Source organism: Cyprinodon tularosa, unplaced genomic scaffold (assembly GCF_016077235.1).
Source record: "Cyprinodon tularosa strain WSP-4 unplaced genomic scaffold, ASM1607723v1 ctg25, whole genome shotgun sequence".
Taxonomy (NCBI): domain Eukaryota; kingdom Metazoa; phylum Chordata; class Actinopteri; order Cyprinodontiformes; family Cyprinodontidae; genus Cyprinodon; species Cyprinodon tularosa.
The window spans coordinates 1,375,090-1,402,801 of NW_024038928.1; the positions used below are offsets into that span (position 1 = coordinate 1,375,090).

The 27,712-nt window shown below is 37.6% G+C and overlaps 1 protein-coding gene and 1 long non-coding RNA gene across 2 annotated transcripts; one reads left to right on the forward strand and one right to left on the reverse strand.

The window, feature by feature from the left end:
* The first annotated feature begins 15,669 nt into the window (after positions 1–15,669).
* Positions 15,670–26,870, forward strand: LOC119785468 (stonustoxin subunit alpha-like). Its single transcript, XM_038288163.1, has 3 exons — positions 15,670–15,771; positions 20,746–22,212; positions 24,919–26,870. The coding sequence occupies exons 1-3, from the start codon at positions 15,681–15,683 to the stop codon at positions 25,458–25,460; spliced, it is 2,100 nt and encodes a 699-aa protein (XP_038144091.1). The 5' UTR covers positions 15,670–15,680; the 3' UTR covers positions 25,461–26,870.
* On the reverse strand, positions 19,125–19,848 carry LOC119785469. The gene is made up of 3 exons (XR_005281042.1): positions 19,781–19,848; positions 19,549–19,686; positions 19,125–19,457 (listed from the first exon to the last, which is right to left on the reverse strand). It is a non-coding gene; the product is annotated as an uncharacterized LOC119785469 (long non-coding RNA).
* Positions 26,871–27,712: the final 842 nt, after the last annotated feature.

Below are 27,712 nucleotides of genomic sequence, written 5' to 3' on the forward strand. Positions count from 1 at the left end.
AACCACTGGACTTTTCTTTCCATGAAGACATTCTGCTTCCCACCCAGGAAGCTTTTTCAATTCAAAAACCTCAGAATTAGCATTGAGTTCCAAGCTTTATAGAGCAGCCCAAACAAAGCCTTGTTTTGGCTTAAAAATGAGGCAAATTGAACCGGACAAACAGGTCCGTCCCTTAATAATAGGGAGCGTTTAGGTCTTAGTTAGCCTGAAATACAAGATACTGGTCTATGCATTTGAAAGGTGGGAGTCGTTAGGAGCGTTTTTGCATGACTGACCAGGCGAGTTGTCTTGGTCCCCTGCATGGCCACGAGGATTATGATAGTGGGAAGGAATCAAGTCTATTGCTGCATTGTAGGTTTTTGAGTGCCGAAATATTAGTCCACCCTCTCTGTTTAAGGTTGGATTTTCTCTCTTAACATAAATGACTTCCTTCACACCCCTTTCAAACCACCTGTCTTCTTTTTCCAAAATGTGAACATTCTGGTCCTCAAAAGAAAGTCCTTTGTCCATAAGGTGTAGGTGTACAGCTGAGTCTGTTCCAGTGGGAAGTAGGTCTCCTGTGTTTAGCCATTTGTCTATGCAGAGGTTGTTTGGTTTCTCCAATAGATAAGCGCATTACTTACTGCATTGAACTGCATATATCACTCATCTTAGGGTTTTGTCTTTAGGATGCACTAGTCTCTGTTGAAGGGTCTGATTTTATGTTTAGAGAAAATCCTTTTGAGTTTTTCAGAGGGAGAAACCCAAGTTCCTCTGATTCAGGAATAGATGATTAGAAAGATGACTGGTTCTTTCCTGATAATGAGACTAAAATGAAACCCTTGTGATTTGTGCTAGCAAGGTTCTGCCCTAGTGCCTCATGTGCTTTCAGCACCATGAGATTTTCTCCTACCTTTACTAAAACAACCAAACCTTATCTGCATTCACATACTTATGAATCTGGACTCATAGCACCTAATATGAAAATATAATAGGTCTCACCTTAAAATCTTTAGCACCCTTAGAGAACAAATAGGATAAAAACTTGGATTCCTTATACGGAAAGACTTTTGTTCTGAGATGCCATGCATTATTGTTTCAGTGTAAATCTATCAGTTTTTTTTTTTTCAAAGAGCCAGTTGACCCACATGCATTATACCCTAAGGAGACAGGTACGATTTACAACGTTTATGATTGAGAGCAGCCCTGTAATCTTCTGGAACCAGAACTGGGTTTGGGTCAGGTAGCGTGAGATCTAAGGAGAGCCAGATGGTAAGATGTTGAAACCTTGAGAATTTATTTGAGAGGACTTACTGGTTGGATGTTTAGGAACCACATGGGAGGAAGGAAATGGGTTTAATTGAAGAACTGATTCAAATCCAGGATCCAGACTGCAAGTGTTTTGCCTTTGAGGCCACATTCACCAGAGACAAAAACAGAGGCACCGAAGGGTTATCAGGGTTAGACTAAGATGGTTTATTAACGGGAATAAGAGATCACAGCCAGCCAAGACTAAGAACCAGGAAGAAGATCGGATGAGCAATAGAATGGACTGGGAACACGATTCAGGTACTTATTGAAAGGGATTTCAGGACAAGATAAATAGAGTTTCATAGGACAAGAAAGAGGGGAGAGTTAGATCAAGAGGCAAAAGCTTTACCATTGGTAGATTAATTTCAGACACTAAGGTGCTGGCAGGGATGTCCTTAATCCCTCTATTGATGAGGTCTCATGAGAACCACATGGGTGGGCACACCCAGCAAGCTGACTCTCTGGCACCACCTAGTGGGAAAACTGAACCACAGTTCTCCAGAACCCAAACGAAATCATACAGAAAGCTAAAGCATTTTATACTCTCATCTCATAGGATTTCAATTAATAACTTTAATTTTAAGGCTTATTCTTCATGCAGCATGTTCTGCACTCCTTTACACACCAGTTCTGGTTCTACTCTATTACATAGAGAAAAAAAAAAACTTCAAGTGTTCTCTGTCTGTCAGGCTATTTCTGTTCGATGAGTTCAAATGAACAGTGGTTTCAGTGCCTTTAAAGTGTCCCATTTTAAAGAAAGTGGAAAAACTTACACTTGTTTTGAGCTACTTGCATTTTCCAAGTTCCCAAGAAGTCTAATATCTGCTTCAGTCAATTTTGGATCAGATTTGTTAATGTATAAAACAGTGTTCTGTATTACTAATTCTGTATTACTGTATACCTCCCCCCCCCCATATATATATATATATATATATATATATATATATATATATATATATATATATATATATATATATATATATATATATATATATATATATATATATATATATATATATATATATATAATTTATTTTTTGCTCTCCATCTGAGTTAGCCTCTCCTAGCAGCAGCTGCACAATCAGCAGCTTCTTCAGCTAACTCTCCCCTCTTCCTCTGTTTGGTTCTCCTCGTTTTCATTCCCTCGTTCAGTTTAACTTCAAATTGAAAAGGTTTAAAGTTACTTATTCCTGTTATAGTTTGACAGAGTTTGCGCTACAGGACCTAGCATACATCATTTACCCAGCAGCATAAACTGCATAGCAATGCTATGTGTGATGATACCTTATTTTAAAAAAGCTTACACTTAAAGGTAGTTTACAGCTTACAGATAACGTTTATTGTTACTGCTGATTGTGGATCCCTTTAAAACCTTCTGCTTTCCCTCTGGCTGCAGCATCTTCGCTGATCCACACCAACTTTATGCTCTCCTAAATATTCTTAAATTCTCTGTTCTACATCATCTCCTTGTTCTAAGCCTCTGTCCTCCTCATCTCTGCCTCCTTTTTTTGCCACAGAGTCTTCTTGCAAATGAACAAACGTGCTCCCAGTAATCGGCACAGCGAGCAGAGTCATGTATGGTCAGTCCTACAGAAAACTCAGAAAGTAAGCATTATGTGTGGGGCTGCTGCTCATAAAACAGAATTGAAGACTATTCAGACATCCATTGATCATGTAAAAATAAAAACAACCTTTGTGTATTGTTTTTATAAAGGAAAATAGTTATAACATAGTAACAAGCTCAAATATTTGGTATGTATGATAAAGGCCCTTTAAGGCCTTTGCATGTACTGGCAACATCTCACCACCAGAGGGCTACCTATTTCTGCCCACAAAAAGAATAACTGATTCTGCAAATATTCGGTGCTGTATCAGCCACTGTTCAGGTTCCATACATGCCAAATTGCACCCCACAGCCCACCATAATAATAAAACAATCTGAATTTCTTGAAGATCCAAAGGGTGAACTTAAGAAGACTTTTTTTAGGAGAGATGTAAAAAATCCTCAGGAACAAGAAGAAGTCAAGTTCTCCTGGATTTAAAGCCCTTAATGTTTCCCTGTCCTGAAGTCGGAGAATGGAGGGAGAGTAAAAAAAACAACAAGATTTATTTAGTATTCAATTGTGCAACCTCAAGATCACATTAAAGCAATTACTATATTAGAAATGATATCAAGGGTTTTAGTTCATATCTACTGCTACTGTTTGTAGGTCTTGGTGGATCTTTGAAAAAGATGGTTTCTTTGTCTATCATCAATGGCTCAGGTCATGGAAATTGAAACCAGTTCGCTTTTCACAACCAAAAGTTTTAACATCAAAAATTCTCAGAAGAAATCACTGCAGACAGACCATATTTTCATTAAGGACCTTTCTAATAAAGGTTACACACATAATCAAATAAAATCACACACAAATTAACTAATAGATCAGTTTTAAACAATATATGGTTCTACATATTGTATACATTAAGTGGGTGTAGCAGCTGATCTTTATCTTTGATTATATAGAAGATAGATTCTGCCTTTTAAAAGCTAATTATTAAATGAGCATAAAATGTGTAATAGTCTGCCTTATTTGTAGTATATTGTTGTGAATAATTCATTTCTGTATTTTTGTTCTCAGTTTTAGGTTAATTTACTACTTTAAAAATGTCAATGTTGGTTATTCAACTTGAATAAGCAAATATAAACTAAATGGTGTCACTGCTGCCACCCTCTGGTTTAGAGGGAAACTGCTTGTTCCTGAGGTGTTGAATTTCATCCACACAGGAGCAACCCATTACCGGATATTGATGCCAACAGGTTTACCAATGATTCGCTTTTTGCTTCTGTCTGCATAGTTATCTCCCTTAAAGAAATTATTTAGATCGGCATAGCATTTTATTGTAATTCAATTCCCCCCTTTCTGTGTGTCTTTGCTTTGAAATATCTGGAGTAAACGTTATTAGCCGTATGCATCGGCAGAAATCAAAGGGGTTTGATCCATCATACCAACTGTTACCATACAGTACCAATACCTACAGACGGACACAGCGGTGCTATCTGAGGACCACATGAGCTGCCAATATAAAACAGAAATACTGATTTCCATTAAGTAGTTGCATAAGTCTTCAAGTGTGTCACACATTCTTACACGTTTACCTCAACTCCTCGATACAAGAAAACACATGAATGTTTTCTGTGTAATGCCATGAAAATCAAAACCGGCTGAACTAACTTTTTCTGGACAGTTAAACATTTTTTTATAGATGGTTACATTCAGTGGTCTCACAGTGGCACAGTTTGTAGCCCTGGTGCCGTGCAGCAAGAGGGTCCTGGGTCTTTCTGCATGGAGTTTGAATGTTTTCTTTGGGCACTTTGGTTGCTTTCCTTAATTTGTTTTTCTAAATTTCCATTTTAGTCTATGTGCATGGTTGTGTCTCTGTAGCCTGGGTGCCATTCCGAACTTAGTCCCACCCACAACGTTTGAGGTCGAGAAGTTCAGTCTGGCTCTGCTCCATAGTAGCGCGAGTATGATCGCACACTCTCTGGCGATCCAATCAAATTGTCAGGGCGGGCTTTATACGATGATGGACAGATGATCAACAGTAACGTAATCAACCATGTGACCAAAGCGCGCTTGGGTGACAACAACAATGGCTGCCGCCGGGGAGTTGGGGTGAGTAGATTCTGCTATTAGGTCTGTTCTAGAAGATATCGACAGCAAATTAACTTTAAAAGAGGAACAGAGAAACGCGATCATGGCTCATCTTCTTATTCTAGGCGTGCAACTGCACGCTTTGATTTTTGTTGACAACAACTATGCGTCGCTTAACATGCGTCACACACTCCGTTGCTCTTATTGGTTGTAGGTCTATCCAATTGAGTGCAGAGGCATTTTTTTTCCTGGTTCGTTCAAAACACGCCCCATAATCACAGCTCTATGGAGCAGTATCAGACTCATATTCTGACTAGAATTGAGTAGGACTACGTCAGGCTTGTGTCTCTGTGTTGCCCTACAACAGACTGACAGCCTGTCGACCATTCCCACCACAACCCTGACAGATAAGCAGGAGTATATGAATGGTTATAATCAACCTTCTAAATAATTATTTATGAAACACATAAGGTGTTTTAGCTGGGTTTCCTTAGATAGGAAATCTTTGACCAATCTAAATGGTCTGATCCAATCATCTCTGTAAAGTTCCTTCAGATGGCGTGTTATGAATAAAAAAATGAATAAACAAAATTAAATATTCAGATATATTCAGTTTATTTATATAGTGCCAGTTCACACTACATGCCGTTTCAAGGCCTTTTACAATAAAAATGTCAACCAAGTCACCCAGTCAGATTGGTCCAAAGTTTACATCCTTGGAAAATCAGCTCCTCCTCCTAGAGGAGCATGTTGCCCTAGTAGGCATTCGTTTACATTAAGACTACAGAAATTTCTAAATGCAAGTTCAGCACATGCATGTAGCGACAGCGAACAGAAAAAAACTACTTTTAAACAGGAAACGTCAGCCTTCTGCTGAGGCTGACTGTTCAAAGACACCGAAACAGAAATATAAAGAAGGTATAAGTACTAATCAATGAATACTTTCAATGTAAGAGAAGGTAACGTTAAACCAGCTCCATTGGTGGCTCGTTCTATCATCTACAATCAGAGTTTACAAAAGCCCAGCTAATGTTTGTCTCCAGGATGGCGTCACAGCGTAACTGGAACAGACCAGTTTAGGCTACTATGACAAATACAAAATAAGAAAACACAATGGTTCCAATTTGCATGTTTTCAAAACAAAAACAAGGCTTTGTTGGGCTACTGTATAAAACCTTGAACATTATTCCTGACCATTTGAATTGAAAAAGCTTCCTGGATGGGAAACGAAACGTCTTCAAATTTGGAAACCAAGTCCAGTGCATTGTTTTTTATTTTATTTTATTTTTTGGAACAATGGTAGGGGGTTGAACTTACAAATACTGCATAATCTGATAGATAGAATAAAGCAGAAGGATGAAAAAATGTCCCTATATCCTCCAGCAGCCTAAGCCTATAGCAGAATAACCAGACATCTAATGATAATCTGTTAGGAACATAAGGAACAATTACTGTCAAGCTCTGATATAAATGGAACTTGGTTATTTTGGGCTTTATAAGTGAGAAGGAGGATTTTATAATTCTATTCTGGATTTAACAGGAAGCCAATGAAGGGGAGCTAAAGGGAGAAACAAACTTTTTTTTCATTCTCAATTTTTGAGTTTTGTTAAGGTTAAAATGGAACTAAAGTGGGGTAAGGAAAAAGAGGGAAGTCACGCAATTACAAAAAGGAACACATTAGGAAATAAATAAGAAATACGTAACAACAACAAAAACTAAACGCCTAAATCTAAACTTTTTCAGGCTAATATACACGTTGAACTAATCTGATGAGATTTTCCACATCATTTCACTTTCTTTCTGATTCTGCTGCTTTTATTGACGTGTTACGCCTTTATACTTTCTTTTTCAGGCAGTTCACAACCAGCCAGCCTGAATGAAAATAACACAGCATAAAAAATAAGAACCTCAAGCAAAAATGTATCTCCTTTATCCAAGAACAAAAGATATGAAAGTACACTAAAAGCTTTGTGATCATCAGATCTTCTGTTTTGATGAAATAATTAAAATTTACTCCATGTTTAATTGGTTCTGATGGTTGAAGGAAAACTATATCCTTCAATTACAACCCAATACAGAGACATAAGACAATTAAATAATTAGTCCAGATCCACACCCTGAAAAGGTCACCAATGAACCAAAGGGCAACACTAAATAAACAAATGCTTTTTTATGCTTTGTTTACACATCTGAAATACTGTGAGTTTCACTCTGATTCTTGTCTTTCTCTCTTGCTAGATTTTTATTCTATTTATTTTTTTTTATCTCTAGCAGATGGTTGATGTCAAGTGCATAGGTTTGATTTCAACTTTGGTAGGGATACTATCAGTCTTCAGTTTCATTGGTCTGATGTGATTGGTCCTTTGCAGATTTGTGCATGCTCTTTTTGTGAGCCATTTGCACATTTTGTTTAAAGAGAACAGCAGCATTTCTTGCTACATCAATACAAATCTTATAAGCACTTCACACACTAGATTCTTTTTATCAGTGTTTAAAGTATCACTGGCCCTGATGAATGGAGAATTAAGACTTTTTTCCACTTTGAAAAGGTTTGCATTTAAACTTACCAGTGACTGTTTAACTAAATATTGTCTAAATATGTCTTTTATATAGATTTATCCTGTGTTTTCTTTTGAAGATACAGAATTTTGCAGAGGTAAACCCCACTCTTATTTTTTATTTATCTAATATGCTCTCTCTGAATCATGCAACATAATATATTCAAGGGCTGGCAAATAAATGTATTTATGTGAGCACCGGAACTATAAGAGGAACTGACTCTGAGGATTTAAAACATTACCTTCACTATACAACATCTGGGCTGTAGTTACTCTGTGTAGCACATTTATTGTACTTTATCTTGGGCTGAAACAATTAATCATATAAATCGATTACTTAAATAATTATCAAATAATTTAGTAAATAATTAATCATTAACTGGAGTATAGGGCCACTAAAATGTGCCTTTAGCGACAGAGAGACCCACTTAGAGCAGGAATTATACCAAGATTGTAAAAAATATGTATTTTGCATTTAAGATTAAAAGAAGGTTTTTGTCTGTCAATATTCTCCATCCAGAACCCCTTAAGAGGAAATGTTTCTGTTTCGCCTGGTTTAATTTAGCAAAAAAAACTCTTTATGGAACCTTTGGCTATCTGATTATTAATCGGTTGAAAAAATAATCGACAGATTAATAGATTTGCAAAATAATCATTAGTTGCCTAATTTTATGGTAACATTCCAAACACATTTCTCACATAATACAGCACTGAAGGTCAAGGTCAGCTGCTTCATCTTGAGGCTGCCCTGCATCATTATATATGTTTCCTAATTATGTTTCTATTATACAAGTGGGTTTTTAATATTAAAGGATTAAATGTAACACAACCTTTTATCATCAACCTATATTGCTTACTGTCTGACTGTTTAAATAGCTCCTTATGTCTATTTTCTTTTTTAAGTGGAATCATCTAAGCACAACACTAATAATTACCCTAAATTTATTCAAATATAAAATCACTTTAAACAATTATAAAAGAAAATATAATACTACATTTTCTGTCATGTAAAAGTTTCCAAAATAAACAGCCAGATTTAAGCATTATTTACCTGACATGAATGTTTGTACTAATCTAGAAAAACAAAATCAATGATTTTTTTTTATCATTTTTTAGAAATATAAAAAAAAATTTTTGTTTGTTTTTGCGCTCCAAGCATGCACGCGCACACATACAGACTAGAAAACAAGCAATCAGAAAGAGAGAAAGGAGGAACTTAAGGCAGAAAAATCAGAGAGGGGAGTTAAACAGCGAAGCACAGTTCCATGCGCTGCTACGTGAAAGGTAGAGGAAAGACCAGGCAGCTGCAGCTACCAGGCAGAGGAGCTGCAAGAGGAAAAGAAGCCACTGCTGCAACAACTACTGCTGTAAATATAAACATATTGTACACATCTAAAATTTTGGTAGGGACATGTCCCTATGGTCCCTATGCAAACCTACATACGCGCATGGTCGATGTTGCTGATAAAAAAAAAAACCTGTAAAGTGGGTTCTTGGTTTTGTGTTTATCATGGTTGGATGAGCGATCTGAAAGAAGTCACAGACTCTCCGTGTCACAGTTCTGTTATCATTGTCTGTTTCTAAAGCAACAAGTTGTTTTGGGAATTTCCCTGCATGAAACCTATTGTAAATATAGGCTGCCTGGTGCCATCAGGTCTATATCTGTTCTGCACTACTGCACTCTTTTCAAATGGAAAATACAAAACACTAAACCAGAGGAGCTAAGCATTGGTTTTTCTTCTTAAGAGCTGTATGTAGCTGTGCAGGTACACAGACCTGGTCTAACTAAAGCACCTATAGGCGGGATAAAACATCCAAAAAAAAAAGATTTTATGTTCCAAAGTCACTATGCAGATCTCTATTAAATATAAAACCATCCAATATTGTTAGGTTTATGTTTTATACATCATTTGCACTGTTATTCTGTTAGCCAGATTAGAGAGAGTAGATGGCCTTCCTTCACATTGTGGATGTCACTGTGTGTACGGAGGTCATCTAATCAGGACAGCCTTCATGTCTTTAAGAAAACACAGAATATGGGCACATCTTGGAGCCGGTCTGATAGAGGAGAGCTATCTGTAACCCTGAGGCATAGAAGCAAGCTGCATGAAGTTCAAGACATGGATGGCGTGTCAGTTTCTGATGCGGACACCTAAGCATCCACCTGATGCAACACATAGACTCATGAGCTATAAGAAGGAGAAGATGACCTTGTTCGGGGCTCAATCTTTGCCGGACGCTTGTGGACGTGATTTTTGAGCCCACAGCTGTGCAAGCTGCAACCATTTTCTCTTTCCTGTAACGACCTGATCTGGAATAAACTCTTGTTACTTTTTTTACTCCTGTTTTTATAGTCCTTTTTATATGGTTTTACCCAGTTTGAGTTAAGAGTAGTAAATAACTTGCTCCCAGAAAAAAAACTGTAAGGAAGCCCCGAGGCACAACTGCCTTTTTTAGGGGACATAACTTCCTCATTTTAACAATATGATACATAAGAAGCAATCCATTGCATAAAATCTGTGGGGAAAAAAGCCTTCAATGTATTTTAAGATGAATGCGATTAAAGTGTTTGTCGTACAGTGCTTCATTTGTACTTAGTACTAGCCCACTGGTGATTGTTGGTATTTGGTCAGAGTATAAAGGTAATTAAGTAATATTAAATAAGAGCGGTTGTTTGCTTCTGTTTCTAGTTAATACTTTTTATACACAGCCAATAATTACACACAAATATCAGAACGAAGAAACTTGCCATATAGCTATCCAAAAATTGCTCAGGTAAGAGTAAAAAGGTATTTGATCAAAAGGCTACTCAAGGCTACTGAATAACTGATCTACCGACTCCTCATTATCATAAAAACAGTTATAACACAGAATATTTAAACGATAACAACTTGTTAAAGTATGAGCAGGTTAGAACAGTTACAGTATCTTACATAATTCTGTATTAATGTATAACCCCCATATATATAAGTGACTGTATGCTATTTACTGTATTTTTAATTTAACTCCAAATGACACCGCTGACTGCGCATATTGATAATCATTAAGGCTGGAGTACATAAAAGTTACCCTGTTTTAAAATGAAAATAGTCAAATCAAAATCAAATCAAGTTTATTTGTATAGCCCTTTACAATAGCCAAATGGTACCCAAAGTGCTTTACAACAAAGCCATAAAACAATACATAACACATACAAAACATACAGATACAATTAAAAGTGCTGTAGTGGTGCAGCGCTGCAGGACATTAGAAGCCTTCCAGAGCTGCATAGAAAGGAGCACACAGAAAGATGACATCTAAGAGACAGTATTATCCTACTCAGAATTAAACACTAATTTAAAAAAGTGGGTTTTAAGCTTTTTTAAAAAAAAGGCTGAGGTCAGTAGTGGTGCGGATGTCAGGGGGTAGTTTGTTCCACAGGCTGGGAGCAGCGACGGCAAAAGAACGATCGTTCTGCACAAGTTTGAGACGAGAAATTGATGACTGACTGAGGCCAACGTAAAGGGCATTGCAGTAGTCCAGTCTTGAACTAATAAAAGCATAGCTTGCCTTCCCAAGATCCTGCCGACTGAGAAAGGACTTGACTTTGGCCAAAAGACGGAGCTGGAAAAAGCATGAGCTGACAACGGAGCTAATCTGTTTGTCAAATTTGAGCCCATTATCAAATGTTACTCCAAGATTTTTGACATGAGATTTGAAAAGGGGGGCTAGATTGCTGGAGTTTGTGTTTAGAACATTTGAAATTGATGGAAAACCAAACAAAATGCATTTGGTTTTGCTGTCGTTTAAGTGCAAAAAGTTCTGTGACAGCCACTGTTTTATATCTGTGATGCAGTCCAGTAGCTTCCAGTAGAAAATAGTAATGAATTTCTCTTTTTGATTAGTTTCAGCATCCACCCTGGACAAGATATTTCTAATGTTTGCAATATTTTGGAGATAAAATAAGGATATTTACACCAAGATTTTTTTACTTTATTATCTGAGACTAATTTAGTCCCATCGAAATAAGGTCACTTACTAATCAACTTCTTCAGAAACTCATCCAAATTTGTGTGTCTTCAAGACATGCTTTAATTTCTACACAATGTTTAAGCTTTTATAAAATAATATTATGATCAAGTGAATAAAATGGAGAAATGAGATCTAACAGGACAAGTACAGATGAATCCATGTGTTCTGTTCTTGGGGATGTTTGTTGACCATTTTTACCTTTGAGGAAAGAAAGGTAACTGATGATATGATAAGAGCTCAACACGATACAGCTGCTGATGATGTCATTGCTACTGTGCCCTCTGAATGTCTCTAAACAAGGTAAAAGAGATGTTACTTCCAAAGCAGAGTGAACCAACATACAGTACAGTACAATAGCAGGAGCAGACTAGGTAATCAGACTGGTTCCCAGAAACAACACTGAATAGCTGAATACAACCTGTGTGAAGTGTTTCCATGTAAGGGGTTTGATGAGTTATATAGAAATGCTGAGGTTTGTTTCTGTATTTTCACTCATGGTAAAGCTGCATCTGAATCATGGTGTCCAGATTGGTCTTCTTTCTACTGGAATTGTAATCCCAGAGGTTATGTTCAGGTTTAAGAAATCAGATTAGTTTAGTCAGAGCTACGCTAACCAAAGAAAGTTACAAACGAGGAAGGAATCCTCTAGTGTTCATTGTTAAAAACATGTGGAATAATCCATGGTCGAAGGCTGACTATAAGAATTTGGTTCATTTTCACTTTAGGTGCAAATGTTCTTGGTAAGGACACAAAGTGAGTTTTTTTAAATAAAATTTGTAGATGCAGCTCCAATCTTAGATCTTGTTCCTGATGACGCCATAGATAGCTTTCTTCCATCTCCAGACACACTTGACCCACTGGTAACTACGGTGGCCCTGAAGTGCAAACTGCAACTACAAATCTAAAAGCACAACTACATTAAGAAAAACAAAACTACATAAAACAAAGCTTTATGTAGTTGCGATTTCCTTAATGTAGAATATTAAATTGGCTGCCAATTGGCTGTGCAACTACATTTTCTTAATGTAGATGCGCTTTGCTTTATGTAGTTTTGTTTTTCTTAATGTAGTTGCGCTTTGTTTTATGTAGTTGCGATTTCCTTAATGTTGCGCTTTTAGATTTGTAGTTGCAGTTTGCACTTCAGGGCCACCGTAGGTAACCTATTTGAACCTTTCTTCATCAGATTTAATGATGAAGGCTGAAACTGTTTTTTACAGAAAGCAACAATTGGCTTTAATGGATTACATTTACTGCTAAAAGCAATAATAAGACAGACTGAATTGCATGTTCCACAGCTCGATCAATGCTTTTCACCTCCCTAAACCTCTGTTATATGACACAGACTGTCCTGGATTTAACTGTGTTTTAGCTTTTCACATTAATCCATTACCCCCTGAATTTCCCACTTTAAATGCTCTTTTACACCCAGTTATTTAAAACTTCTTAATGAACAAGGGGATTTAAACATTATGGAGACACTTTCTTTGGAATTAGAAACTTTGGGGAACTTTTAAACTAAAGTTTTGACATGTTCTCTGTCTGATGAATAACTTTTTTTTATTTTTGCATTTTGGGAATTTTTGGTTTTTTTGTTCTCGTAATCTTGGAGATTATATCTGGTCTGGCATCCAGTCCTCCAACAAGGAAGTTGCTTTGCTCTCATCTGTTCTTTCTGTAGAAAACATGCATTTGTTTGGTCTTTTCAGAGCATGTTTTTGAGCACGCATTGACACGTGAGTTCACATTCCAAGACCTAAAGACTGTCTGGTTACATACGTCAGCAATGTTTTCTGCATAGTTGGAGGACTCCTGTGTCAGATTTCATCTTTTGACGCACCTGGGAGCGTAGATGGTTCATTGAGGGACCAAGTTTATCCATGTTTCATCTCTAGTTGAGCTGCTTCTGCAGCTCATCTGAAAGTTGAAGGGAGGAGCTTTAAGGGGGGTTATATGTGCCGTGGCGAGACAAGATTTATTGAGACTAAGCTTGCTGTGGAGCCTAATGATACAGAAAGCAAGAAGACTTCAAGACTACTCAGTTGAACAACACACCTTCATCGGGTAACAAAACAAACTTTTAGACAAATTTTACCAGCTTACATGATGAACTTGACAATGATGCTTTATCTCGAAGTTTTAATTGTAATTAAGTTCACTTTGTATCTGAACTTGATTGATTATATTTTTATATACCGGTACACTGGACGGTCGTGGATCTAGTTAATTTTACACTGGAAGAGCAAGAGCACATAAGAAATTTCCTAATCTAAATACTAATATCTTTAGAAAATATCACTGCTCCTCAGAGATGGCAAAAGTACTCACTTTCCGTACTTGAGTAAAAGTACAGATACTTGTGTTAAAAAATACTCTGGTAAAAGTGGAAGTACTGATTAAACTTCTTTACTCAAGTAAAAGTAACAAAGTACAGGCTTGTAAATTTACTTAAAGTATAAAAGTAAAAGTAGAAACCACTTTTTTCATGCCGTTGCCTACATTTTAAATGGATGTCTGCCAATAGGACTAGATCTCCGTTGTGTTCATTTTCAATCATCTCGTCGTCCATGCTACTATGCTAACGCCACCGCCACCAAGCTGCAATGATTTGCCGCGAATGAATACCGCCGAATCTGTCGATTCATCTTGTAGTGGTGCGTCAAATGCAACGTAGATTCCCATCCAATTAGATTGAATTTGGTATTGATGACGTGAAAAATAATAACGGTAACTCCATTGAAATGATTCAAAACTAAAGTAACAAGCCAATTTTTTAAAATGTAAGGAGTAGAAAGTACAGATATTTGTGTAAAAATGTAAGGAGTAGAAGTAAAAAGTCGCCATAAAAATAAGTAGTAAAGTAAAGTAAAAATATCAGAAAAATCTACTTGAGTACAGTAACGAAGTATTTGTACTTCGTTACTTCCCATCTCTGCTGCTCCTACATAAGTAAGATGTTTGACTACTTCATCAGCAGTAATGAACTTTACTGAATAACAAAAAGGCTTTATTTAAGCAAAGATGCTCACAACAAAAACAGAGTTAATTTTTATTTTAGAATAAGTTTGCCATTTGTACACAAGCTTATTTGAACCTAGCATGACATTGGAGGTCAAGCTGACACAGAGTAGATATTTTTATATATGGAAAAGAAAACCTTTAGTTGCCACTTATTATAGCATGAAATACATAACAACAAAAAGCCAGAAATAATTAATCCCATTCAACCAAGTCATACAAGCAGAGTTATTTAGAAATCTTCTTCCAATGGCAGCCAGTTTAAAATTCAAGTTTTTTTTATATTATTAAAGATAAAAATGTATATTATGGTAAATAGCTCGTCTGCCTGGCTGTGTGTTTCCTGGACAGGGCCGACTTTTACAGTTGCTTTTTGTGTCTCTGCTTCTGTCTCCTTGAACCCCAGTCGGCCTGAGCAGATGGCCGCTCACACTGAGCCTGGTTCTGCTGGAGGTTTCTTCCTGTTAAAAGGGAGTTTTTCCTCTCCACTGTCGCTACAAGCATGCTTAGTGTGAGGGATTGTATTTGAGTCAATGAGTCGATGCAATCAACTGGTTTTCCTTAGATAGAAAACTTTGTATCAATTTGACTGGATGATCTGGTTGAACTGTAAAGTGCCTTGAGATGACATGTGTTGTGAATTTGGCGCTATATAAATAAACTGAATTGAATTGAATAGTATATATATTTTTGTAAAATTTTAATGTTAAATTAAAAGGTTTTAAGGGCAACCCTATGATTGCTAGTATTTTAAGACATAAAAGTAGGGGGGGAACTGTGGAGGCAAGGCTCTGCAGCAGGGGAGCAGCGGTTGGTAGTTATGTTATTTGTTATTTTTTTTTTGTTTTTTTTTTCTATCCCTCTGTTTAGATAGCTTTGTTAACATTTTGGTTCCTCTTCCTTTCTGAGTTTTGACACACATGAATATATGAGTGTGTGTATAAGGCACAACTGGGCAAGTTTGATTATAATTAAGTCTAATCATAATGGGAAAATCCCAAACTGGTCCAGAGGAGTAGGTCTCCCCCATTGCTGGAAATGTGTAGATAATATGAATCAAATATATATGTCAAATCTGAATATTGAATCTAAGTCTATATTTTCATAAAGATATTTCTGCTCTATTTGTTTTAATGTTTGATTAGTGCATGTATCCTTTCAGATTAAAGACATGGACTCAGAACAAATCCATGTCGCTGCCCTGGGTCGACCTTTCGCATTAGGGATGCTGTATGATGCTCGACTAGATCAACTGATCACAGGTAGGAGACATCTCATATTTATCATAAAACTCTATAATAGGTTGAACTGTGAGGCTTCTGTGGACTATTTCATGTCTTTTGGAGCATTATATGTCTTTAACCAATGTTAAAGTGGAACGTTACTTTATTACTCTGTAAAGCAGGGCTTCTTAAAGTATGGGGCATGCTCCTCCTCTTTTGGGGATTTGGGACGTCATTAAAATAAAGTAGGACATTTAGCCAATTTAGCCTATGGCCTTGGCTATTGATGGTGACCAGAACTATGAAGGAAAGCTTTAAAGTGGTACCACACCAGTAGCTTGTTCAGGGAGTAACCTGGCAAGCAAGATTGATAACATGTAACACTCAGGATTAGTTCTACACCTCATTAAAGAGGAACAGCTCCAATTGATTATGTTCATGGAAAGGATGAATTTTTAGCAGAACATTTGCAGCTGATTGAATGAAGCAACACCTAGTGCCCTTCTACCAAAGTGTTTTTTTTGCCAATCATGGTAGTATACGAAAAGCATCTCAAGCAGGTGACGCCATGAGGAACCACAGCAACATCAGGTGTTTAGACTCTACAGCAGGGGTGTCAAACTGGTTCCAGAAAGGGCCGTGTGGCTGCAGGTGTTCTTTCCAACCAGGCAGTAGCACCAGACTCCATTCATTTCATCATGTTCAGATTGGACTCACTTGATGAGATTAATGGACTCTGGTGTGCTATTGCTTGGTTGGAAAGAAAACCTGCAGCCACACGGCCCTTTCTGGAGCCAGTTTGACACCCCTGCTCTAAAGCGAGCGGCAACTATGGACATGACTGAGAGGGTTTAAATGGGTTTATTAGAAAACACAAAGAGAAATGATAACAACAAGGGTTTAAGAGGGCTAGTGGCCTGGGGAATCTGAAGAGGAGATCACAGTTAGGCATGGATGGAGGAGCTGAGCAGATCACAGTTTATGGATAGTTATCTTGATCTAGTTATCTAGTTATCTCTATGGCGGAAGGGGTAAATCTGCAGCATGTGAGTCCAGCTTTGTGTGGAGGATCTGGGATCTAGGAGAACAGATAAAGAAACTCCTGCGACATTGGCAAACTTGGGTGGCGGTGCTAAAATTCCAGAGTTCAATAATAAGCAGACCTTTGCATGAGCAACGAGGAGGAAGACTGAGAAGGGACAGACTTTGATCAGGAACAGAGAGCTTGGAATGACGGAGCCAGGAGTACTGACATTCTGAGTAAAAAAAGAACAGGAACTGCAAGAGTTTATTATTGTAACTTGATTAATCTTATATTTTAATAAAATGGTTGAAACTTGATTCTGGCCTTTAGTATTTTAGTTATTCACTTGTTGTGGATCCTGATGCTTCCAAGAAATGAAGAGTTGGTAGAATAGATAAAATATTTGCAACATTTGTAAATAACTAATATTTCTCAAGTATTTTTTTCATTTCACAAAAAAAACTTCTCTATCAAGAATAGCATAGTTTTTTGACCCCAAATGCCGAATCACACAGAGAACTATTTATATACAAAGCAGCAAGCAGAGAAATGCAGGAAGTCACTTTCTGTTTGGTCTGAGACTAGAGAGCAGACTGTTGAAAGAAGGACTTGGTTGATAACAACTGCTGAATTATTGATCTTCTTACTTCGGAGATGAAGGGGAAATAACATGGATCTGTAGGGTTTGATTAAGCATGCTTTGCAGACCATACCTTAGAAGTCCAAGAGAGCATTGGTACTTGCAAGAGATGACATGTTGGAGTGCAGGCAGGTAGGTGATGAAGACTGAGAACTGTTTCACACAGGTAAGACCGTTTCCATAAAGACTGGAGAAGGATTTGTCGTCTATTATTGTCTTCTTGACGACTTAAAATTGAAGCTAAGTTTTGTAAAATTCGAAGTTCTTAAAAAGCAGAAAAAGTCTCAAACAAAAATCCAAAAATTCAGGCAGAGGCAGCTGAGTCCAAGTCCAGGGTTTTTATTGCCAAAAACAGCACATTCACACGGAGCTGGTCACCGGTGAGCATCAGCTGAACAAATGGTGAAAACAGCTCCCTTTTATACATTTCTTATCAGTGGAAAACCCCCTTCAGAACATATTTTTTATATATTTAATCAACAGTCTTTGGTAAAGGTCACATTAACATTTATCTGCAAATCACGATGACATTCATAGACACATCACATTCTTGTGAGAGCAGTCTCTCAGGCCATGAAGACATCTGGTGCACTTAAATCAGAAACTTATGACAGTTCAATCACAAACATGTTGAAACTAATCCTTTCCCTACTTCAAGCCATGTCAGTCTGGCCTAGTGTTCCCCCTTGTGTCCCAGTCAAAGCATCACCCTTTCTGGGACCAGTACTGCACAGTGTGCCTTGAAAATAACAACTCTATTTATCACAAGTTGTATGGCCAAATTTTGCTGAGCTGGGCAACCTTGATATGTCAAATATTTCATTTTTAATGAGTGTGCTTTCTTATCACTAAGGGGCCTCAACCCTGCGTTTTCCTGCAGATTCCACTCCTCTAGGGCCAGGTGCAACAGTTGCACACACTCATTGCTCTGTTTTTCTCCTCTTGGCCTTGAATGGTTCTTATAACAGTATTTGTGAAAACAACTTTAAACTTATAAAACATTAACTTTATTTTATCTTATGATTAGTGCAGATTAATACACAACAGATTAAGGTTTGCTGGTTGTCTGGAACAAAGATATTCACAAGAAGATAAATTCCAACAACTAAGATATTCCTGGTTGAGGTATTTGGCTGAATACCATGAGAGGTAATCACTAAGCAAAGACAGATGATCCTTCGCTTTGGTCTTGATTGAGAATTGTTGTCAGGTGTGTGGCAACAAGGGTTGGCCAAGCAAATATCCTCTCTGTGACAGAAAGCTCACTCACACCAGAAAATAAGCAAAACCCCAGAGACCCCAACAGCTAAATCCATTGTTATGGACAGAAGGGCCATGACGTACCTACAGTGTTGTTTTTATAACAGAGCTTGGTCAGTTATATTTTTTATTTTTTAACATAGATGATTACGGTAGTGATGGGTTGATTAGGCGTCATGAAACGTTTCGACACATTACCAAACTGTATTGATACAGTGTCGATACTGTGTCACTGAATACTGACACCTGCTGGACATTAAAAATCCCTACAGGCAACCTAGCTGACAGAGTTAACTGACACTGATTTGATGACCAATTATATACACTAATATGATGCAATTCATTGAATGTTGCATTGTATTATTATTAAAACATATTTGATATTTTAGACACAGTCAATGAATAATGAGAACCTGCATCATAATGTAATAATCTCTAAGTAAACATGTAGTAAATGAAGATGCTTGTTCACTGGTATTTTTTTTTACAAATTTTTATTCAAAAAAAAAAGTTGTTGCAACGTTTTGAAATTCAGTCTGTTGCGCTTTTTTGATATTAGTTCTCCAGCTGTGGAAAACACCCGCTCACACGGCACAGATGAAGCTGGAGTGCACAAAAATTTTATGGCCAGGCGGAAGAGGTTTGGATAAACCGTCCTTTGGTTTTTCCAATATACAAGAGGATCCTGGGACCTCGCAATATTGCCCTCTGCCATGTATCTCTGCACCTCAAGGATGGCATCAGCTGTGGCACTTTTGGTCTGCCTCTCCACTTCGAGATCAAAATTTTCCCAAAGGTCATCTTAAAAAAATAAATAAAATAGTATTTTAGTACATGATTTACAAACAACAAAAAAATTATGCTCAATATCATGCCTGAAGTGGGGGCAGACAGCTGTTGTGAAGATGTTCCCGGCTGGGGCTCATTTGAGCTTCCAATTGAGGCACATTCTGTCCGCAGCCTGCTGTACTTCCATTTTCACTCGTTCCCGTTCCTCCTCGTACTTTTTGGCCAACAGTTGTTTGATGGTCTGAAAACCACACCAAGTCAAACCAGAAGAAAATCAATATATTTAAAATAAATTTGATGAATAAACTACCACTTTAGATAATTTCCACACAAACCTTTCTGGTTGGCAAAACATATGAGGGCTCAAGGAGCTGAACCAGCTCCCTGAACCCTTCATTCTCCATAACAGCGAGGGGCTGGCAGTCCTTTACAATGAAATTAAGCACAGCCTCATCAAGCATCTGCTTCCTGGAAGCTTGATGGTGTAAAATGAGAAAGTGTAAATTATTCAGAATTATCAATAAAACAAAGTCAGTAAGTTGTAAAATACCTGTATACCTGAATTCATCATGGGTGTATCATGGATTTCACTCTCATGCTTGGCCCTATAATGCCTCAGCATTGAGGAGGTGCTGTTATTTAAATATGCAAGCTCTGTTGAGCAATTGCGACGTTTAACCTACAGAAAATAACACGAACAGTAAACTAAAGGTCACTTTGAAATTAATTTCTACTCAGAAAATTAAGTGGAAACTCTGAGAGGAACAGGATGAAACAAGGAAATTAAAACAAATACCTTATTTTCCGAAATGACATCAAAGTGGTCCCACACGGCAGAAACCTTTCTTTTTGTTTGAGGAAGCTCCATAATTTTTGATGAATTTTATATTTGCAAAACACGCAAGATTGTTTTGGCAGATGCATCTCGTTGGCAGATGCGCTTCCTTATAAAGGCTTGTCAATCAGTTCGAAACAGCGGTCACGTGACCGATACAGAAACTGTTTCGGTCACGTGACTTTCCCGTAGCGATACACACGTCGACACAGGTTTCGCTCTATGAGACCGACACATGCGCCGACGCATCGGTGTTGCCCGACCCATCACTAGATTACGGTAAGAAGACAATCCTGTGTTCAAACTATATGTGATGATGATGTTTGGTGTAAACAGCGATGGTAAATTCAACTGTTTTAACTCAGTTTTTTCCTCAAGAAACCCAACCTTTAAAAATAAGACAGCAGTTGCTCTGTTGTTTAGATTTTTTTTAAAACTATAACAGATTTGTATTTTTTTCTACAGACTTCACCCTGTGGGACAGAGAAACTATAAAAAAATTCACAACAAGAAAGACCCAGAACAGCAGTCATTATGAAACTATTGCTTCAGACACTATTGCAGCCAAGACTTCCCTGCTAAAGGCTGATGAATCTCTCACAGCCAGTGTTCTGAGTGGTCTAATTGATATTGGAGCATCTGCCAACTATCTGAATGATAAGAAAGAGTACAAGAACCAGAGCAGAGTCATCCTTCACTACAAAGCAACAACAGCGTATGAACGACTGGACATGAACCACCAAGATGCCAAGAAACTGCAAGCAAGAGATGTCATCAAATATAGCCATGCAACACATGTTGTCACAGGCATCCTTTATGGCGCGAATGCCTTCTTTGTGTTTGACAGTGAAAGGTTAGACAGTAGCAGTCTGCTCAGCATGGAGGGAAGCATGCAAAGCTTGATAAAGAAGATCCCAAAGCTGGATCCTGAAGGAAACATGGTCAGAAATCTCAAAGAGGCAGAAACAAATGTCATGGAAAAAGTCTCCTGTAAATTTTATGGAGATTTCATTCTGGAAAGGAATCCTACAACATTTGAAGAAGCAGCAGATACCTACAGAAACCTTCCAGGGCTTCTTGGAAAAGATGGAGAGAAATCTGTTCCTGTTAAAATCTGGCTGTCTCCTCTGAAGAACCTGGATTCTGCTGCAGCTCAGCTGAAGGGAAGCATTTCTGATGTTGTACTCAGAAAAGCTGAAAATGTTTGGGAAGGTATTAGAGAAATACAAATGCGATGCAATGAATCACTGGAAGGAGACGTAGTGAAGACTTTTCCACAATTACACAATAAGTTAAAATCTTTCCAGGATCTCTGTGCAGATTACATGAAAACCATCCAACAGACCATGCAGGAGAAAATTCCCCTTATTCGTGAAGGGGAAGAGGAAGAAGAGGAATCATTAGAAAACTTCCTAGATGAGCAGGAAAACTCTCCATTCAGCAAGAAAAACTTAAACATGTGGCTTGATAATTTAGACAGAGAAATCAACGTCATTGCCTCCTGTTTGAACATAATGAAGGGAATCAAGATCATCCCAGAGAAGTCAGACTTGGATAGAGAAGTCTTGAGTGTAGAAAACGCCCTCTGCTTTGTTTTTACCTCGATTGAAATGAGTGACGCCTACATGGACCAGATGGCCAGTTATTTTAAAGAAACTCCAAACTTTGTTACTCTACCTGCCAAAGACCAGTGGTTCTTCTCAGATGAGGTCTTAGAAAACATCAAAGAGAACGCAAACATGATTTCGGAAACAGCTAAAGGCCTTAGGAGTAGCAGCAGATTTCATTTTCTTGTAGCAGCACTGCCAAATGAGGAGTTCACAGGAGCAACTATCTACCATTACAGGAAAGGAGTGCTGAAAACCAAAGACTTTACAAAACCTGCCATTCATCGAGTGAGAAATGTAACGGATAAACAAGATCTAATGTGGTGTAAGTCGAAATGTTTTGTTTTGATTTTAAAGAAACTTCATTTAAATGTAGTCTGTATGATGAAATGTAGTCCAGCGATGCATCCAAATTCAGCCGCTGCAACCAGCAAAGGTTACATTTCATTACTTAAAAAGTCTCGACAGAGGTTGTCCCATTCAACAAATCCTTCTTAGACTTCTTAGGGCCCAACAAATGTGTCACTCTTTTGCCAAACTTTAAGGGTAGGACTGGAGAAATTTACCTCTACATTTAACCCATCCCCTTGGGGAGCAGTGGGCAGCCATCGTGTGTCACCCGGTATCAGTGTGTGGTTAATGGTCTTGGGCAGAAACCCAGAATGCAGGCTGTGGGGTTGGACCGGGTACTTGCAACCTTCTCAGGCCAAAACTCTCCCTCACTAAGTCAACACTACCCCTAAGCATGGTTGCAAATTTTATAAAATTGACAAAGTCCAACAGACTTAGTTAATTCTGTCACTTGCACTAGCGCAACCTACAGTGACAGCACCAATATTAGACATAGAGTTACATATTCCTAAGCACATCTCCAGTCAGGTGCAAAGTGCAATCATACTCCAGGTAAGTCTTTTAATGTGTATCTGTGGCAATGGGAATCTTAATTCTAAGTTTTACTTAAAACCTATGGATATAGACCAATATTTACATTATATATTTATATTTTTCACTCACATCACCCACTGAACACAAATCTTCTATTATCAGAACTCTGAATTACCAGGCTGACAATATTCCAACAACTGCAAAATAGAAATGAAAAGAACTCTGACATGTTAGAAAATCACTAAAGAATCTGATTAGTCTAACTGGATATTTCTCAAAAAAAAAAAAAAAAAAACTATCAGGAAGAACAAGACTGCTTCTAACACAGGAAAACACAAAGAGATGCAAAAACATTGTATTTCGATATGTGTCTGGAATTTCTGAGAATCTCAGAAGGATTTCTTGTAATTATAACATATCAGTAGGCTGACGTAGTCCTACTCAATTCTAGTCAGAATATGAGTCTGATACTGCTCCATAGAGTTGTAATTATGGGGCGTGTTTCGAACGAACCAGGAAATTGCACTCAATTGGATAGACCTACAACCAATAAGAGCAACGGAGTGCGTGCTGTATGTTAAGCAACCAAGGGAGCCAGCTGATAAATTAAACTTTTGCCGAATCCCGTAGGAAGGACGCCAAAAACATCTTTCTTTTTCGCGTTTTTCTGTTCCTCTTTTAAAATTAATTTGCTGTCGATATCTTCTAGAACAGATCTAATAGCAGAATCTACACACCTCAACTCTCCAGCGGCAGCCATTGTTGTTGTCACCCAAGCGCGCTTTGGTGACGTGGTTGATTACGTTACTGTTGATCATCTGTCCATCATGGTATAAAGCCCGCCCTGACAATTTGATTGGCCCGCCAGATATTGTGCTAGCATACTCGCGCTACTATTGAGCAATGCCAGACCGAACTTCCCGACCTCAAACGTTGTGGGCGGGACTAAGTTCGGAATGGCACCCAGGCTAACATATCAGTGAACTTCAAATACTACAACACACTCAGACAAATACTACTTTATCACAGACACAGAACACCTAAACCGAAGCTGATAGGCTTTTTTATGACTCCAGTCAAGCAAGGACTGCTCTATATCCTGTATTGAGAAACCAAACTTTACAAACGCAACAAAAGACTTCAAAAACACAGGATAATGACGGGGATGTCTGATTAGTACCCGACTTGAATGTGCTTAGGATGGACCTTCCTTTTGTGTAAAACATCAGTGTTCCGACTACATATAGCTCTAATATAAGCTGACAGAAATGACAATGACTCCTTGATAGGTGTCAACACGTCCTCAGAAAAACTGAGCGAAAGTCTGGTGCCTTCGATTTAAATATATATATATTCCATCACCTGTACATCTGAGAATTTACAAAGGCATTGAAAAAAATAAATAAATAAATAAATTTGCTCTACATACTGTGGATTCAAAATTGGATTTGGTGGCCATAAATCTGATAGTTCTAAACAAATACCATCTACACAAATACAAATTGTTAAATATTGCAGCGAAGCATATATTTTTTAATATTACAGCAGATCATTGCTTTTCCTTAGCTCTTTGAAAATAGAATTTTATGCTTTGATTTTTAAAATGTTTAAACAGAACTCTTATCTTCATCTAGATAGTTATGCAGTTACAGCTTTTACATTAACCTCTTTCATATGTTGCACAACTTTTTTTATTTCTGTAATGACACAGCAGAAAATGATAATGGCACATTTAATTTAGGATTTAAAGAAATGATTTAGGCTCTATTGGCTTCACAGATCTATGCCCTACGCTGTCATGGTTACTAAAAGACCCAAGTTAAACTCTGGTAAGGGCAAGGGCACCATCTCAATTCACAGCTGACCCCTTTTGACTTTGCTTTTTAAAAGTAATTGGAAGACCTGGACTATACTGCATCGGTTCTTGTAATGTAATTGAATTATCCTGAAAGATACCTTTTGTTGAATAAACCAACAATGAGAGGCAACAACAATGGCCCCTTTGATTAGACCACAATTTTAAGGGTTTTCTTTTGACTGGCAAGCAAATTCTTTCAAAACTTTTAAATAAAGAATGAATTAGATCTTTTGTGAAAGTTGAGTCCCTGTGATAAAATGTTTAATTATGTTTCTTTTTATACAACAGACTCTTGTGATCTCACTTTGGACCCAGAAACTGTGAATGGCCACCTCACTCTCTCTGCAGGAGACAAAAAGGCCACATGTGGACCACGAGAAAAGTATTCTAAAACAGAGAAGAGATTTGATTCGTATCCCCAAGTTCTCTGCAGGGAACGTCTTACAGGCTGTCATTACTTTGAAGTAATCTGGAGCAGTGAAAATACTAAAGAGCTTGGTGTAGGTCTTGCATATGAAAGCATTCCAAGAAAAGGAAGTGGTAGATACACTGGATTTGGGTACAACAATGTCTCCTGGTATTTTGGTGTCAATGGTGATGTACTCCGTGCATGGCACAGTAATAGTAAAAAATGGCAAGCTACACTTCCCGCTGGGTGTAACAAAATTGGGGTGTATTTGGATTGGCAGTCTGGCACTTTGTCCTTCTACCAAGTCTCCTCTGACACCTTAAACCACCTGTACACTTTTGAGAACCGATTCACTGAAGCACTTTACCCAGGTTTCTACATCTATGACACATCCAATTTTGCTGTGTTCTGCACAGTTTAAGGGGAACTATATTAATTTATATGAATGTGATGTGTTTACACTAAAGAAGGTAAAAAACAAACAAAGGTCATAACCAGATGATGAATATAAAGATAAATATCTTTGAGCTCTTCTTAACCCACTAAATGGAGCTTTAGACGGGTTAGAGATATTATGATATTTTGTGTGACTTAAATCTAGCCAAAGTCACTTTTTGGTTATTTCTTATACATTTTTTAAGGTCCACATTTGTGTGACAATTTTTTCTATGATCTTTTTTGCTGCTGTAAACACCAGAATCTCCCTTCATGGGACATCAGAGGGATTTTTTATTCTATTCTATTCTATTCTATTAACATGGCCTCCTTTTATTAGATATCTACAGTTTTCCATCCAAGATCAAGTCACAAGGTTAAAAGGTCAAAGCAAGCAACCCAGAAATCCCACTGCCTGTTGTAAAACAGTTTTAGATTTACTTTCAAGATCAAATTTTAAGTAAGTGTGTTCTCTAAAGGGATTGTCAGAGCTTACTGTTTCCAGTCCAAACATAACGTTGAAAAACAACAATAACAACAACAAAAAAACAATAAAAACCCCACATCCAAAGCTCTGTTGAAACGAGTGATAAAAAACGCACAGTGTTGAGGTTGGCTCAGAGAATTGTCTCAAGGGCCTTTCCTCCTGTTATCTCACTCCATATATCATTTTGCGTATTAACTTGAATTTACAATATTACCTCCACAGACTTTTAAGTTTATTATTATAATTTTTGCCAGGTTCCCTACGCAATCCTAAAACAGAAGCAGTTATCTGGACATAAAGTAATTTGTATGAAAACAATGTTTTGTTGAATTGACAAACATCTGCAGAATATAATGATGACCCTTTAATAATTTATGTAAGCGAAATAGCCTTAAATGCAAAGTTTAAAGAGGGTTGTCAAAAAGGTGTTTTCAATATTGCCAAAATTTGTTCAAACTTCATATATACCGTGTACTATTTTCTGTTTTTTTTTTTTTTTTTCTTTTGTGTATTTTCTTGTATTAATTTCTGCAATGTGTACGCTTTCTGATGTTAGGACTTGTGGTTGAAAAAATTAGATTTCTCGTATTTCATATATTGATTTATGCAATTTACTCACTGTAACTTAGTGTAAAATTTTCACTGAGCCTGTTTCACCTGCAAGGTCACATAATTCCCCTGTGTGAGGATGTTTTTAGACAAGGCATACCTTGTTCCCATAACAAGCCAGATTCTTTCTCAAGGTTTATTCAGAACATATTACTGTTTAACCAAAGTCTCTGTAATTAATTTGACTCTGACTAATTTGCTTTTTTGTAAGGGCCCAGGCAGAACAGGGCTGATTGCCGAGCAATAAGGGCCGTATGATGAACTGTTCTCTCTTTGCAAAGATAAAATAAAATGCTGACTGAGCGAAATCCATTGATCTCCGTTTATTTAACTAGAGTAAATAGTTGAATACTTTTTTTCCCAATACAGACTCTTATCCCGAATCCTAGTGGGATGCAACTTGTTAAGCTGTTGATGATAATTTTAATGTCTAAGAAGCTCTAACTTTCTGGATTATCATCTTTGCATCTTGAATTGAAAATAAATCAGGATCATGAGTTTAGTTTTGTGAACTTCTTGATCATTCAATCTGTTTTTCAGAATCAAGTTTTAATTGCAGTAATTGAAAGCCCAAATACTGACATCTCACATGGCTTTCTTTCAAAATGTATTTAAACAGTTAAGTTTCAACCTAGCCCAAATAAAAATTGTCCAAATAAAAAGTAGTTTTAATATGTTTTTAAGTGAGAAAATACACCTGAAAACTTAATCATTGCAGTCAGTTCATCCAGATTATCATCCTGCCTTCCAATATTATTTCTGTCGGAGCTGCTCAGACCCCCACATATCGGCGGTGCGCCGACAGTAGGAATCCCTTTAACAGCAGCCTCTGGCCGGGTCGCCTCCTCGCGGTTCACCGCGGCGGCTGGTAGGTGTTTTTGATCTAAATAATCTAAACTGCAGGCACCAGGATAATAAAAGCGAACATATTCTGCCGGCAGGTTTCTGCATTTTACGTTAATTTATGCATCAATAAACTGTTTCAGAGGAGTATTCACAGTGCTCTGTGTCATCAGCGATGTGTCTGTCTCCCAGCCAGCTCCCAGATCAGCTTCTCTGATTGGTTGACGCGGCGCGTCAAGCAGCAAAAGTAAAATTTTTCCCTTCTGGAGCAGCAGCTCGTTTGCGGCGCGTCACGCGCG

Bases quoted from the DNA above. Each gene is read 5' to 3' on its own strand.
- LOC119785468 (XM_038288163.1), top strand. From the start codon at position 15,681: ATGGACTCAGAACAAATCCATGTCGCTGCCCTGGGTCGACCTTTCGCA. The intron at 15,772-20,745 runs GTAGGAGACATC...TTTTTTCTACAG, and splicing joins ACTAGATCAACTGATCACAG to ACTTCACCCTGTGGGACAGA. The intron at 22,213-24,918 runs GTAAGTCGAAAT...TTTATACAACAG, and splicing joins TAAACAAGATCTAATGTGGT to ACTCTTGTGATCTCACTTTG.